Below are 12,701 nucleotides of genomic sequence, written 5' to 3' on the forward strand. Positions count from 1 at the left end.
TTAAATAATGTGTAATATGATTTCAATATATAATTCGTTCACAGTGTTGTGGTCTCTACATCAGCTTACAAACGTCCTCCCCCTAACTGTGACCGGTGACATTCAGAGAAAACCCCCCCCCCCCCACCCCCCCTCCAGCTGTTACCAGCCACACTTAAAGGCGGAGCCCCCCCCCCAGAGGACGAGGGAGCCACGTATGTGCAGCCTTTGGTCAGTGCGATGTGGTTTGCTACGCAGCCTTAATTGCAGGGAGCGTGGACGTGTGTGGCAGGCAGCCTGATTAATGTCGGATTAGCCTGGACGTTAGCTACACTTATTAGCGTGCTATTATTAGCTTAATGCGCTTGGTTTGCATAGAGTGTTCTTCAGCCTTGGGCTTTCCCAAGCCGCAGCAGCCTGCTGGGCGCCCAGGGACAATGACAAGCAGAGTATCGGCCCAGACACAGGAGTGGGCCAAGTGAGGCGCACCGGACTAATGCATAGACAGTCCACTAGGGGGCGCACACAGCCACTCACTTACATGCATGTATGGCTGAATCTCAGGATAGCCGCAGCCCCTTGGTTACGTGCCCCCGTGTGTAAGAATGATACTCTTGCCCACCCCCCCAGTCTTCTCAGGCGGAGTGGAAGGGGTTAAGCCCACGCTTGGCGGCCCTGGACTCCGGCGCTCTCTCCCCTCGCTCTCCATTTGCAAATGATCCCCCTTGTCTGCATATTGTCACTTGCCAGCCGGCTGCTCATTCATCAACCGCGGGCTGCTGCTCCACGCCACCTCACCCTCCACATTTAATTGTTCCCACTCTGACCTGGAGGATGGAGAATGATGTGGCTCTCTGTCGGTCGGCGAGGGGGGGGGGGTGAGTGGGGGGCGTGCAGGGAGCAGAATTAACAACCCTGTGGGGACGGCAGTGGCAGTGCAGTCGGGCTAATGCCCCCCACCCTCCCCCTCTTGTTTCTAGGGCGCAATCCCCCAAGCGGAGATTGAGGAAGGGATAGGAGGAAGGGCGCATGGTGGCTGGAGGCGAGGAGGAGCCGGCTGTGGGAGGACCCCTTCTCCTTGGGTGTGAGGACATGTTTGAAAGCAGTCAGCCTCCCAGTCAGTAGCCAGCTGGATCGCGCGCTTAAGACGTGACCATGCCAGCCTTCCGCCAGCCTGCAGGTAACTCACTGGGCCTAAATGTGGATGAAGAAGGGATGCAACGGTGGTAGGTTAAGAGTCCAACATTACCGGGTTTTGATCCCGCATTTCTCGCGCATGCTCTCATGCTCAGGGAGCAGCAGTGTGAAGGGCTGCCACCTCTCCATCTTCAGGCCACCAGCTGCTGTGCCTGTGGTACAAGACGAATGGGCCTCACACCATGCTTTGTCTTACAGGCTGTGACTGGCCTCAATCAGATGAGCCGCTGAAGTCGCCTCTGCCACTAACCACCAGGAGGCGTTGTAGAGCATAGAGGGTGTTCACAGGCTACTATTTGCTGGTAACTGTGTGCCAGAGCAGCGGTGCACAGAGTGCATGTTTATCAATGCGACCTGTGAATTATTCATGCCACGCGTCACAGGACAACAATGTCACGTCGCTTGCTAACTGCTAACGTCCCCGGACGCACATGTGCCTGGTTCGACAGACCTACTGCCCATTACTTTAATGTATTCAACAATTAAAGGGTTTTATCTTGGAACATATGAATAATGAATGCCAAATTTCAAAATTTAATTGCTCCGAATTAAATGATTCAAGATAATGTTTCTTTTATAAATTTGTAATGTGGCCAGGGGCTGAAGAAGGGGAAAAAATGTGTGTAAAAATTAGGTTGTGGCTCGAGAGGCCTTGATTCACACACAGGGGGCGCTGCTGAGCACCCACAAAACACAAATCTAACTTTAACCTCCCACATTACTCCAGAGTTCTCGGCCATCGAGCAGAGCACTGGTGCCCCCAGACACGCATAGATTCTCACTAGCGACGGCGATGCACTTAAACTGTCTTTATTCTCAAATCTCTAGCCGCTCAGTGGCTACAAGCGTAGATACAAAGCGATCGGCACAGAAGGACTGCAGTATGGCGGAGGGTCATGCCGTCCAGGAAGCGTAACCGCGAGCTGCTGTGGTGTCCGCCAGACACTGTGCACCCCAAACGAGGAAACCCACTTCCCAGCAGACCGCCCTCTGCATTTGGTGAAGGACTGACGCACATCGATCAGGTCATTAAGGCCTCAAGTACAAAGAAATTCACAGAAATACACACAGCTCTTCAATGCTAAATGAAGGTAACATACACGAGTAGCTTGCATTCTGACATCCACAGCGCCACCGGCGTTCAATCTGCAGCAACTTTAGTGTAAAAAAAAAACAAACAAACCCTGATGGTGTTATGCTGAATAAAATCCTGTTACATTCAGAAATTATTTTCAGACAAAGCCATGGTGACCCATCGCTCCCACTATTCATATAACTGTATCTGCTTTTAAGAATAAAGCACAAAGGGTCAAATTTATTTGGGGCTAAAAAAAACCACCCTGCTCAGATGTGACCTCAGAGGCAGAGCGAGCAGAGCCGGTCAGGAGCCCCTAGAAGGCCCGGAAAAGCACGGCCCTGTCTGAGATTCAAGGCAGTGAATGGAAAGGTGGGGTGCTGGCGCAGATCTTCCTGTGCCTCTTGCACAAAAGCTTTCGTCCATTAATCCAGATCTCTTCAGCGCTAACCACCACAACGTGCTGGACCTGGTAGGTGGTTTAGCCTCAGTTCCGGTCCCTCTTCTGTCCACCCAGTCAGCATTGAGGGTGCTGTTAAACGGCAGACGCGGCTGACTGATAATACTGAGGACGGGCTCTCAGACAGTATGCTGGACTTACAGCCAAGGGGGGGGGGGGGGGGGGGGGGGGTCCTGTAGGGGTGCCTTTATTCTTTTAAGTTACTTCGAGAAACAGAAATAAATAAATAGTGGCGCAGCGGTGGGGTCGGGGGCTGCTTTATTGAGAGTTCTCCTCAACCCCGTCTCCAGTCCGCCCCGTGCCGGGCCCGTCCTTGTGCGGAACGCCATTCCCGTTCTCCACGGCGATGCCGCCGTTGAGGAGCAGGGCGTCCGGTGTGTCTCCGGCGTCGCCAGGCCCCAGTGTGGGGTCACTGGCCTCCTCCAGCTCCCGGAGCACCAGGGGCAGCTGGCCGTCGGGATCGCCGGCTTCCTGTCGCCGTGGCAGCGGGGCCTCCTCCTCCAGCAGCTTTCGGAAGTGCTCGCGCTGAGCCCGGCCGCTGCGCACCACACCTTCCAGGATCTGCTTCTCGGCCAGGCGCAGCTGGACGGCCACCCGGGTGTGGAAGGAGAGTCCAGGCTGCTCCAACAGGGCCTGGTCACTCTGAGGGAGGGAGACCAGCAGTGAGCTTGGTGCCGGAGAGGGGCGACGGCAAGCCCAGTAGGTGCTGACCAGCATCATTACAGTTCTGAATTTCTAAGTTTTATATTACTTAGATATTTTATTATACATTTACTTAGTTTTCAAAGTAGTTTTGTTTGTTTTTATTTTACTAAACAGAAATATATATTTTTTAAGTTTTAGCAATTCATTTCAGGGCATAGATTGAAAGTTGTGGAGCTATTTTATGTATCTGATCTTTAATGAATCCTACCCGAATGCACAGTACACATTTTAGTATATAATGGGCAAAACATGTTTTAGGTATTAATTAATAATAAGCAAATAACAACTAAATATTATTTTCAAATGGTAACTAAAGTACTTGATGTTTGTTTTTTTATTTTGTTTTCAGTTCATTTCAGCTCATTATTTACAGTTTAGCTGTGTTGTCATTTAGTTGTAGTTTATTCTTGTATGTTATTTTGTCTTAGCTTACAAAACTTTAGCTTTCATTAATGACTATAACCTTACTGACTACAGAGAAGCATGGCAGGAATCCCACCTCTGGTGAGGAGAGCAGGGATCTCTACTGCCCTAAGAACACAGTCGACTCCCCCCCCAGGTCCCACCTCCGTGGTGGAGCTGTAGGTCTTCAGGAGCAGAGAAGCCCTGGTTTCCAGGAAGGTCCACAGCTTAATTTCATTCTCCCAGCTGACAGGAAGCTCGACGTTGCCCAGCGACAGGATAGTGTTCATGGCCTGCTCACCCACAAGATAGTCCTTCAGTTCCTCTGTGATCAAAGAGCAGAGAAGCCGAGATTGTGGGAAGAGCACTGCCAGAGAGCAGACAGCAGGGGGCAGACCTGAGATGTTTTGCTACGCTATGTGAGCACGTTTACAGAACAGACGCTAAACCTAAACTGTCCCAGGAAATTAAAAATGGAGATCACTTTGCAAAATACTGTTCTCCAACTCTTCGCCATGGAACTGAAAACACCTGCGAGGGCCTGGAGGCCCTACAGACGCCTTCTGCCCAGGGGGCGCCAGCGAGAACCTTACCTTCTGTCATGCAGAAAACGCGGAGGAAGGCCAGCAGCTGAGCGGACATAGGGGGGTCTGCGCTGTGCAGGGCGAACATGCTGGACCTGTGGAGGAAGGTTTCAGCCTATCAGCCGCCAGCCTCAGATAGCGTCATCGAGCAGAGACTCGCGGAACGGGAGCTCGGATTCGGTATCGCAGCTTTTCATTTCCGATTCTTTGAGACAGCACTCATTACACAGGGAGGTCATTAAAAAAGCATCAATCTGACACAATAAGGAATTTGGACGGGGCTGCTGAAGGTGGCGGGTGGCCAATCCCGGATCGGTCACCCCCCCACCCCCCAAATTAAATTCCAATTTGAGTAGCCCGGCGGTGCAGTCATGCAGGAGCCTGGCTGGGGAGCCAACAGCAGTCGCGGCCAATGGGGGAGCTGCCCCGTCCTAGCTCCTCCCCCATCTCTCGCTTGACGGCTGATTGATGTGAACGGGCCGCAACTCCACTGAACCTGCTGCATTTTTAAACACTCAGTCATTTATAATTCACCATTTACTGCTGACGTCCTCAGCCAATAGCTTCTGCTCAACAGTAGAGAAATATCACCCAGAGACCGTAAACAGAAAAAAAAAAGTCATTTTAAGAGGGTAATATTTCCCTGTTCCTCAGTTTATCGATCAGAGCGGCAATAAGCCGTACGAAGCTGAAATAGTTTCTCCAAAAACGCATTATAGAGCTGTACCAGTGCAGCAATGAGATTATACCTGTCCGCCCCCCCCGACCTGAATGGCAGAGATTTAACCCTCAACATGCAGTGGGCAACACGGGGCACTTGGTCAGAGTCCCTTTGCCTCGGTGTTTGTGCGCACACTCACGCGGGGATGCCTGCGCGGGCCAACACTTCGGCCTTCATGGCATACAGACGCTCACTCTTGCTCACACCCAGCTTGATCTTCACCCGGTCGTGGGCGTTGGCTTCGTAGAAGAAGCCATTGTGGATCACGAACTCCGCGTTGGACCTCGTGCCGTAGAAGATGTAGATCTGGGGACATGGCGAGCGAACGTACATTTGTCAGGATGCCCAGTATCGGAGACAGAGAAGAGGAGCATAGACAGTGGGGTATATCGCTAGGAAATCTCCCATCCACAGACACAGGCTGGGCCTGTGAGCGCTGACCACATCATGCGGTGTTACTGAGGGCCGGTTTCCGTTTAGTTCACTGGAAGAGATCGAGAGTTTCAGTGCTAAACACCAGGCGTTTCAGCCTGGACACTAACGTCAGCTTCTGGGAAAACGGTTCTGTGAGCGGCAGGTGCTGATGGCTCCGGCCAACACGTGCAAAATCCGAGGCAGGATCCTTTCGAACAGCCTACTGAAGCGTCCAGCTTCCAGATGCGTGCCCCCCCCCCCCCCCCCCGCCCCCCCCCTCTAGGTTACAAGCCGTCTGTCCAGCTGCCACCACCAGCTTCATCAAAAGACACCCTGTCTGCCCAGCCCAAGTGTACCTATGCTGACCTGGCTATGGCGCATATTTAAAGTCAAAGACAAATGTAAAAACACAGTATTATATAGCTGTGGGTGTCAGAGAAGCAGCCAATCAGAGCCATTCATGAGTGAGATGACTGATGACAGATACTCACTTGCTCATCCTTCTTGTAGTCCATCAGGGCGACACACTCGCACCTGTCGTCCTCCAGGTTGTACCCAGTTGTGATCTAAAACCACAAAGTGAGATTTTATTCAAACCGTTGGATCAAAGGGCACAGGCGATGGACCATAAAGCGGGGAGGAGAGGCCTCCACTGAGTTGCGGAGTCATCCGTTAATGAAAGCTCAGGAGGCGAGTGAAGGGGGCGAGCATAATGACCCAGGAGGGGGTCCTTTCTAGGCTCGGCACCGGTTCATCACCTCCTCACCTCAACCACTGCAGCCTGCACTGCGTCTACACACCACCAGAGCTGAGCGAGACGAGCCTGGCCTCTGTTTCCACCAGCTGCACGTTTTGATTTCTTTTTTTGCCTCCAGAGGAAATGAGTAGAGTGAAGGGGCAGGAATTTGGACAGACTTTACATCAGGTAATTAAGCGCCATATCGGTATACATGTTAGAATTGAGTTAAGAACTTTTCAAATGAGTTGAAACAGAGAAAATTGAATGAAGCCGCAGGCAGCAGTGTGATTTCTCCATGGAGAGTCAGGGTGAGAGAAACGCAGGCCTCTCTCATCAAAGCGGAGCCCCGGGGAGCTGCATGACGCCATTAAACCTCTTAATGACTGCACTTTTCATTTTATCCAGCATTTTAAAATAAAATTCCAGAGCATAATAGGAACACCTTCTGAATACATAAGATGGCGAGCGATGAAAACCGCCATTGAAATGGTCACCATCCAGGACAGAGAGGGTCCGACGCAGAGGCAGGAGCGCGGTACCTACCAGGCCGTTGGTGTGGTTGCACATGTCCCACAGCGGGATCAGGGCCAGGGTGACCCGGCTGCCGTCCTCTGTGGGGATCTGGTTCTGCCGGGTCATGACGGAGGACACGGCCCACCTGCAGAGAGGCACCTTGAGTCAGAAACACCACTGGAACAAGAACGGTGGCATTAAACGCCCCCGCAATCAGGGCGGCTGCGAGACTCCGGAGATAAAAGGAGACCCGCGATGAATTATTCCCTCGGAGATAATGGTGAGCTAATGAAAGAAGGACGAATGCAAAAAGCCCCTGTTGGGGGCTTCCTGAGCGGAGGCGCGGCCTGGGGAGGCAACCTCCCGCCTCACCTGTAGTCATCAAAGGTGAAGGATTCCTTGAAGGGCAGCTTGCTGGCAGCGGGATGAGTCTGTGGCGGGGGGGGAAGAAAGCAGAAATAAGTTGAAACTGGCCGGCACAATTTCATTATGCGGTCGCCTAACAGATACTAACAAGAGCAGGAGCATCCGGCGGCCCGCAGTGGGATCACGGCGGCATTAGCCCCTCATACATCACTGTCAGCTTAATTTGTTGTGCGAGGCAGCTATCATAAATCTGCTTCATCAATTTGGCCGACAGTTGGCCTGCGAACCACAACAATCTACATGTAAAGCAGCCGGCCATGTGTCCCAGGGCTCGTCTGGGCCACGTTCTCCCGCCAAACCAGCTCATGCTGAAGCGGCCGTAGAAATAGACTGGGGTGATCTGCAGGCAGCGGGGGGCTGCTGTTTAAACCGGGGTGTCGTGCTCGCAGCCGGTTCACAAGTGCCTTGCTCAGACGGCAGTGTGCGAGTGTGAGCGCGTGTGTGAGTGTGTGTGCGCACGTTTCCATGCCCGTGTCAGTCGACCCCAACATTCATCTTTTACCTCACTCGTCTCTGGTTTTGTTATGGTGCCAGACATTTTGGCAATCGTTTTGGTTGGGGGGAGGGGGAAGGGCTAAACTGAAAGTCAGTGCACGATACACACTGTACCGCTGTGAAATAACATAGTAAAAACAGGACTTTGTCCTCAGACGTTTTGTAGCGTATTTCTGCCACCTAGAGGATCACTCTGGCATCGCAGACCCTTATAACAATTTGCTTGCAGATACATGGCTGTCTGTGATAAAGTATGATAAGGGATTTAAAGCATGTCTGCAGCAGAGAAAGAGACCCTGACGAGCAGGAAGTCTCGTATCTAGAGTGCCCACAAATAAGCTCACTCATAACATCCTGTGATTTAAAAGGTACAAGGAAAACATTAAACATCGCGTAATGATTTTGTCACTGGGATAAATATTGGATGTTTTATCTTGACAGAAGTGTACCATACTCACACTGACAGTTACTGAATGAAAAACAAGAAGCATCAATGACATTTTTAAACGCTACTCTTTTTGTTTTATGACCCTGACAGAATTATCAAAGCCTCTTGCTGGAGGGTATTATTTCTACAGCTACAAGCTCATTAAATGGTTTCCGTCTCCCCCTTGTGGGCAGTTTGTTGCATTGCTGTTATGCATGTCATAGCCCGCAGCCCTGTTACTGACTGCCAGAGCCACACTATATTGCACTCTCTTAGCAGAGTAGCATCAGGGTGCTCTGCTCTGGATTGTACACGGCAAACTGCGTAAGCTGGCTGTGTAGGCCATGCTCTTATTGGAGATCTCCGAAGTCAGGTGCCAAACCCCGCCCACTCCTTGAACCCCCACAATTCCTGACATGGGTTTTATGTGAACAGTGAACAGTCCCAAATATTGTTTAAGCCAGAGTTTCCAAACACCCCAAGCAGGACAGAGGGTTCCCGGTTGAGGACATTGTAGCCTGTCCTAAACCAGGACCGGACCCACCTGGATGACTTTGTAGAAGTAGGCGTACTGGCGTGTCGTGTTTTTATACTGGCTAAAGACGTCCTGGATGGCCTGTGTGGCCTGCAGGCAGCGCACTTCCTCCTCTTCGTAGTACAGCGGCGTGTCGTACTCGCTTGGTAGACTCTTGATGTAGGGCAGCCAGAAGGAGCTGGGGTTAGCACGTTCACACAGGAGGTGCAGAGCCAGTGTCACATTGCCCATGGCCTGCAGGATGCGGTCCTGGCTGTACAGGGAACCTGGAGATGGGAAACTGAGCTGAGATGCAGGAGCGTGGTCAATAAGCCGGGGTCCCCGGGTCTGCAGGCTGACCTGGAGGAAGACAGCCTGTATAGACAGAACTTTCATCCTCTGAGGGACTCACCAAGCACTGAGTTTTTTGCCGATTCCACTGTCAGCAGCATCTTCCGGGGGATCCACAGGAACAGCTCCTCTGCCTACACAGGCAGAGATCTTCACCTCAACCAGCCTGAACCCCTCTACAGATGCATCCCTCACAGAGTGGCCCCGCCATCAGTACTCACCTTAATGTCCCGCGTGGCTTTTAAGCCGTACCCCTGCTCTGCAAAATTACAGATTTCGAAGCCTTCGCACGAGGCCCCATTTTCTGCAGCCCAGGCCATCAGCTCCGGAAAGTGATCCTCTCTCATTCCATCGAACACCACGGACAGGCCTGTCGACATGCCACACAGCTCATGTGGTCCATCACCATTTCTCACAAGGTAAGACGTATACAGCGCGCTGGAATTGAGAAACCCCCAGCTTCACAAACAGTATGATTGTGTAGCTACCCAAAACACTAACCTTTCTGTTTTTTTCTGATCTTCTCCACAAGGCTTCGGATCTGGACATACTCCGCCCACTCCTGACCCGGGGGCGGGGCTGCCCCACTGCATTCTGGGATTGGAAAATGAAGACATTAGCCTGGAGCCCAGAGAAAGAAAAGCAGCCTGGACAGGGAGATTCCCAAGAGGAAAACAGCAGCCCACAAAGACCACAGCAATGTTACATGAAGAGACATCTGCGCAGACCCTTACTCTGTAAGAGCTCCGAGACCAGGTTCAACATCTCCTTTGGGTTTGCCACAGCTGTGGGTCCCGTTCCCCACTTCTGTGTCTTCACTCTGCTCTTCTTCCCCATGTTCAGGCTGAACCACGATCAAGGACTGCTGAGAACAACAACTTGTGAGTAGGAACGATCATACAGTTTCAATCATTAATCTGAACCACTAGAGGGCGCAGTTTACAAGACTTCATGGTATTCCATTCATAAGCACTTTGTTATGTAACCGATCAGCTGCATGTAGCGTGAGAAGTTAGTCTGTGGGACTGTTTTGCTGTTTAAGCATTGCCTGTGCAGATCTTGGGTGGTTACTGTTCCCCTTTTCTGAGTTTGCTGCCCAGTATATGGTCTCAGGTGACTTCAGCAGCCAAATCCTCTCAGTCTCGTAGGATTTTGTGTATCATGATCCTTGCTGCAGGTCTTCAGCTTTGGACAGACCTCAGCCATGTCTTCCCCTCTTATAAACACAAATGTACCTGTTAAACTGAGGTTTTAGTGGCTGATTTATGCCGCTTGAGTGTCTGCATAATGTGCAAAGTCCTGTACTAATAAGTATACCTGTGAATGAAATGGACGATATATGCTTGAAAAGACACATAAAACTGTGTCTTCCAAGATGTTTCCTTCCGTGTCTGTTCCAGTTAACTTCCTAGTCTGGAATTTTCCCCGATTCCATGACATGCTTGCATTAGCCATTAGCCAACAAACACCAGCAGGCCCTTCCTGTGATGATGCTGCTGTGGGAGTAGGAGGGGCGGAGATCCAAGCATTCATCCAATCAGAACGAGAAGCGTGAAATGAGCTCCATCCCATGCACCCCAAAACTAGAGGGCTGTGAGATTACCACTTTAGACCCAGATCATCTGGGAAGGGACATTTTTGAGATCATTTCCCATCCATCCTTACTTAGGTAGGCATAAATGAATATTTATCAAAGATCCATGAACAGGGATGTTTCTGAGCATGGACAAGTGTTGAAGCAGAGACAGTGTTGGAGTGTGTGAAGGTTAGAGGGAGGGCACAGGTCTGACACCGTCAGTTGCTTGGAACTCCACCCTCTTTAGCAGTCCAGACCTCCAATATGGACCACAGTCTATAGGCGCGGTCAGTAATGCTGATGAAATACAGGCACATGGGATTGCAAGCTGCCATCCACCGTCACACCTGGGACATTTTAAGTTTAAACTTAAATAACTGCACCTTCTTTTTGCTAGTATCAAGACTCTTTGGTTAGTGGAGTTATATGAAATATAAATAATATAACCCCACTAAATATAAAGAAAGCAGAGACAAGAGCCAATCATCTGGGTAAAACCCAAAGACGATCAGAAGGATGAATATGTTCTAGTTATAATGCACCGAACAGCAGTAAGACTAAATACACTTAAGTTAGAATGTGCATTTACAAAAATGAAAAAAAATACGAAGAGAGATGCGTACAGACAGATATACAGGCGTAGAGGCGATCCATGTACCTATCTAACAGAGCAGCTTAAGCTCTGGCAGCTTTAAAAATATGGCGTGACAGCTCGCACGTTACTGAGACCTGCATCGCCCGCGACTAAACGTGTTTTAATAAGGCCCAGTCAAGAAATCACAGACGAGCGGATGATCGTGAGTAAAACAGAAGGCGGCGAATGAACTTTGAAGGAGGGCAGCTAGCCAGTTAGCATTTCTGCAGGCGGATCGTCCACATAAAGTAAGCAGCAGAATGCGGCACAATAACCGCACAACACACCGACTGCGACGGCGCCCTGTTGCAACCTTTTTCTAAAATATTAGTCGACTACCTTCCGATTGACAGCAGCAGGTCCTCCTGACAGCCTGGAGTTCAGTCCTCTTCAACCACCGGAACGGAGTGTGCAGCCTAACATGCTGCCTCTAAACGGCCTCCGCAGGTTCTCACTTCCAGCCCATATTATAGCTGCTTCCAAGAGAGCGGTACAGCGGATACATACCCATAAAGGGCACGACAGAAATCTGTTCGCTTTTCACAGCTATTGGCTAACGTAGGGACCCGCCCCGGTTGTTATGGAATTTGATAGGTCTATATTTTATGTCAATCAACCGTGCGTAAATATCAAGTTTTTTGCATCACACAGAAATAAACGGCAAGGCCCTGGTGTCTTGTAATTGGTCGTCTTCTTCGGCGACATGAAATTACCTTAAAAGGCCATGATATAAAGCTCATGATTTGTTTAAATTAACGTCAATCTAAGGAGCTAAAAAGGGCCGCTGGGCGTACACCCTTACGTCATGGAAGGCGGAGCTTGGGGTATTACGAGGGGGCGTTACGTGACATTACAGCCGTATACTGGACGTTATAGACGCTTACTTTTTAAAATAGGCTGTGTTTATGACGTCCTTCATAATAATCTTTTATTTAAGTCTTAAGTAGTCTGTGTCCTTATTAGACATTTATTCACAGGACATGTTTTAACACTAATATTCCATTACAAAATGTTATATTAGTTAAATTATCTGAGGTGCTTATTCATACCTCTGGTAGTATTATACAACATATTCTGTCTCCATTCACTAATGTTAGTACTTGTATTTATCGGTTAAGCTTACTTACTAGTCAAGTTTCCTAGGGAATGCTTAAATGTATACATTTGCTATGGCTATATAGAAATATACCGCCATTGCATGTGCTTCATTAGACATTCATTAAGACTGATAATTACTTTGAAATCTGCTCTTTATGCATTTATGTGTTTAGTTTATTAATAATTACATTATGTAGCGTGTTTTACGGAAAGTTTTCTCTATATCAGATTTGTGCGTTTGGTTCTCATACAATGGTGGTTTTTATATGAACTAAAGTCGTTTTCTGGCTGTATTAGGCACTAACCGCATTTTAAAATTGGGTTCTTGAATATGATGAAAACTGCACATTGTACTATATGACCACAGATGCCATGATTGTGTCGTTCTCAC

General features: G+C 49.7%; 2 protein-coding genes across 3 annotated transcripts in view; one reads left to right on the plus strand and one right to left on the minus strand.

Annotated features, from left to right (window-relative positions):
• The window catches only part of LOC125706962 (SRA stem-loop interacting RNA binding protein), a 170,518-nt gene that overhangs the window by 102,348 nt on the left and 55,469 nt on the right, over positions 1–12,701 (plus strand). The window lies entirely within an intron of this gene.
• setd3 (SET domain containing 3, actin histidine methyltransferase) lies at positions 1,971–11,720 on the minus strand. Of its 2 annotated transcripts, none has more exons than XM_048973794.1 (13): positions 11,552–11,720; positions 9,737–9,864; positions 9,504–9,596; positions 9,224–9,372; positions 9,064–9,136; positions 8,682–8,938; positions 7,162–7,220; positions 6,820–6,934; positions 6,029–6,103; positions 5,263–5,429; positions 4,412–4,497; positions 3,983–4,143; positions 1,971–3,353 (listed from the first exon to the last, which is right to left on the minus strand). In XM_048973794.1, the coding sequence occupies exons 2-13, from the start codon at positions 9,837–9,839 to the stop codon at positions 2,970–2,972; spliced, it is 1,722 nt and encodes a 573-aa protein (XP_048829751.1). In that variant the 5' UTR covers positions 9,840–9,864; positions 11,552–11,720; the 3' UTR covers positions 1,971–2,969. The 2 variants fall into 2 exon arrangements, with proteins under 2 accessions (XP_048829751.1, XP_048829750.1); XM_048973793.1 differs by having other exon boundaries at positions 9,737–9,867.

Source organism: Brienomyrus brachyistius, chromosome 14 (assembly GCF_023856365.1).
Source record: "Brienomyrus brachyistius isolate T26 chromosome 14, BBRACH_0.4, whole genome shotgun sequence".
In the NCBI taxonomy this organism is placed as follows: Eukaryota; Metazoa; Chordata; class Actinopteri; order Osteoglossiformes; family Mormyridae; genus Brienomyrus; species Brienomyrus brachyistius.

Bases quoted from the DNA above. Each gene is read 5' to 3' on its own strand.
- setd3 (XM_048973794.1), bottom strand. From the start codon at position 9,839: ATGGGGAAGAAGAGCAGAGTGAAGACACAGAAGTGGGGAACGGGACCC. The intron at 8,939-9,063 runs GTGAGTCCCTCA...TCCCATCTCCAG, and splicing joins GGCAAAAAACTCAGTGCTTG to GTTCCCTGTACAGCCAGGAC. The intron at 6,104-6,819 runs GTAGGTACCGCG...TTGTGGTTTTAG, and splicing joins GCAACCACACCAACGGCCTG to ATCACAACTGGGTACAACCT.